Genomic DNA, 3,190 nt, shown 5'->3' with positions numbered 1-3,190 from the left:
CTGATCTAAACACTTTGATCTTAGCATTATAATGGTTAGTTACATATTTTTGAAAGTTCATAAAAGCCTCTAGCACCCTATCTTTAGATGGCAACAAGGTTATCCAAGTGTATTTAGACTTCTCATCAATAAAGGTAACAAAATATTTATGATTCTCTCTAGACATGCAAGGAGAGGTCCACACATCAGAATGAACTAAATCAAAACAGTTTTCATATATAGTAGATGATTTAGGAAAGACAGTTCTACAATGTTTGCCTAAAATACACGCCTCACAAGCATTGTTTTCAAATTTAACATTAGGCAACATCAAGTTCAAAGATCTATGATGAGGATGACCCAATCTAGCATGCCACAAAGCATTATTCTCAACAGCAGAACTAAAAACAAAAGCATTAGATAGAGAGGATGGCTCAGTATCTTCAAGAACATAAAGACCATCCTTGGTTATTCCTTGTCCAAGAAGCTTACTTGACTCAATATCCTGAAAGAAAACCTCATTAGGACTGAATATAGCATAACAATTTAGATCAGTAGTTGCTTTCTTAATCGACAATAGATTAGATGTGAATGAGGGCATTAAAATGCTTTAGATTGTTTATCAAATAGCTTAAGATCACCAATGCCTTCTATCTTAACCTTTTCACCATTAGCAATAATCACATTCCCTAATGCAGGTTTCATGTTACTAATCAGTTTAGCATCACTAATCATATGATGGCTAGCTCCAGAGTCAACAATAAGCGGTTTATCACTTTTCAAGGCATGATTAGCAGAATGATTATCTAAAGAATGATCATGCACAACAGTATTAGCGATCTGATTAGTCAAGTTATGATCATGTAATGCATGAAAACTAAAGGCTTTAATCGGTTTACCAGACTCTTTAAGAGCCTTAATGAGAGCATCCAGGTCTGATTTCTTCACATATTCAGCTGAGGCCCTCATAGCAACACCTTCCTTCTCACGGTCTGAGGGGCCAGCCTCCTCATGAGCATGAGCTTCATTCGCCCTTGGCTTCCTCTGGTCCTTGCGGCTTTGCTTGAGATGTGGGTACAAGATCCAGCACTTGTTCTTCAAGTGACCCTTCTTTTTACAGTGCTCACATACCCACACTTCTCGCTCCTCACCACCATAAGCACCCTTGTTGGTCGCTACAGCTTCACTCTTGTTGGCCATCACCAAGTCACTTCCTTTGTTACCAAAGAGACCCAACGAGCCTTGTTCCTTCTGGATCTGAGAGCAAACTTCCTCCAGGCTTGGTAGAGTCTTGGATCTGAGCATGTGCTTCACCAGATCATTGTAAGTTGGGTTCAAGACCATGAGAAGAGCAAAGACCTTATCTTGCTCTCTTCTTTCATTCAAAGTCTCAGCATCAACAGTGGCTGGCCTCAGCATCTCAAGCTCTGCCCAAAGAGATCTGAATCTACCAAAGAAGGTGTTAAAGTCCAGATCTCCTTGGTGGAGGCTGTTTATTGCCTTCTTAACCTCAAAAACTCTGGTGAGATTACATGTGTTTCCAAACACATTCTTCAAGGTATCCCACAGCTCCTTTGCACTCTCACAATAGGAGTAAGATTCCAACACAGGGATATCCAAAGCACCATGGAGAATAGCTAGAACCGCCTGGTCTTCCTGATACCACTCATCAGAATCAGTCACAGCCGGCTTCTTTCCTCCTTCTTTAGATTCGCCACTCTTTGCATCTTCAACATGATGCCATAGCTTCCTTCCACACAACACAGCCTTAGCTGTTCTTGCCCAAAGCAGATAGTTGTCTGCTCCTTTGAGAACAATAGGTAGAGCCTGAGCTTTATTTCCCTCCATAGCAACACAGATTAACAGAGAAAGAAGAGAAAGTTTGAGTCTTTCGAAAGAACAGAGGTTGTACGGACGTTTTCTGGGTTTAGAACTAAGAACAAGCGGTTTTGGAGATGAGATTAGAGAGAAAATAAGAGAAATAAGCCACCAGATTCAGCAACCTGGCTCTGATACCATGATAGAATGTATAGATTAGCAGCGGATAATAGAAGATTAAGAGATTAAGAGAGATTGTATGAGAGATTATTGAAGAACACGATGAAGAGAGAATAGAGAGAGAGAATGGTGAGAAAGAGATATCTTCTCATTTCTTAGAAAAACAATTACAGAGAGTATACAGCTATATAAAGTAAAAGAGCAACAAGAATATTCTCTAGATTCCTAAGCTATAGTCCAAAAGGAGAAAAAGCAAAAGGTAAAGCTACTTTTCTCCTTCTCTCCAACGGTCACAAGGAGATCATATCCAGCCTGGCTCCTTCCTCTCTTATCTTTAAACGTTAAGAAGAGAATGAACATAAGAGAAGAAGGCTCCCCTAGATAACTTGATGAAGAAGCAACCCAAATGATGACCTTGTACGGATATGTACGGATGTGTACGGTCATACATGAGAAGATCAGCTGATGCTTAGATGATAATGATCTCTCTTGATTAACAACGACTATAAAAAGAGTCCTTGTTTTCTGATTTTCATAGGAGATTTGAGGTGTATCTAACGGAATAAGAAACCCGATACCAAGCCCTTGGCGACTGTTTCAAACCATAGATAGCCTTTCTCAGCTTCAAAACCTTGCCATGAGTCACTTGAACACCTGGTGGAGGGGTCATATAGACCTCTTCTTCTAATTCGATACACCTCAAATCTCTAATGAAAATCGGAAAACTGGGACTCTTTTTACTAAAAGTCATATTTCGAACCAAATTGGCATGATAATGACGAGGGGGCGTTGTAAGACTAGAAAAAAGAGGTAGAGAGTCCTAAATGTGGAAGGAGATGCAGCATTTACTTGTTTTCTTATTCCTTTAGATACACCTCAAATCTCCTATGAAAATCAGAAAACTGGGACTCTTTTTACTAAAAGTCATATTCTGAACCAAATTGGCATGATAATGACGAGGGGGCGTTGTGAGACTAGAAAAAAGAGGTAGACAGTCCTAAATGTGGAAGGAGATGCATCATTTACTTGTTTTCTTATTCCTTTAGATACACCTCAAATCTCCTATGAAAATCAGAAAACTGGAACTCTTTTTACTAAAAGTCATATTCTGAACCAAATTGGCATGATAATGACTAGGGGGCGTTGTGACACTAGAAACAAGAGGTAGAGAGTCATAAATGTGGAAGGAGATGCATCATTTAGCTGTTTATAT

At 39.4% G+C, this 3,190-nt stretch overlaps 1 protein-coding gene across 1 annotated transcript; it reads right to left on the bottom strand.

Moving 5' to 3' along the window:
* Positions 1–244: 244 nt before the first annotated feature.
* LOC112085954 lies at positions 245–1,827 on the bottom strand. Its single transcript, XM_024154786.1, has 2 exons — positions 879–1,827; positions 245–484 (listed from the first exon to the last, which is right to left on the bottom strand). Exons 1-2 carry the CDS (start codon positions 1,825–1,827, stop codon positions 477–479), a joined length of 957 nt encoding a protein of 318 aa, XP_024010554.1. The 3' UTR covers positions 245–476.
* Positions 1,828–3,190: the final 1,363 nt, after the last annotated feature.

Source organism: Eutrema salsugineum, unplaced genomic scaffold (assembly GCF_000478725.1).
Source record: "Eutrema salsugineum unplaced genomic scaffold, Eutsalg1_0 scaffold_285, whole genome shotgun sequence".
Classification (NCBI taxonomy): Eukaryota; Viridiplantae; Streptophyta; class Magnoliopsida; order Brassicales; family Brassicaceae; genus Eutrema; species Eutrema salsugineum.
This window is presented reverse-complemented; position numbering and strand designations above follow the sequence as displayed.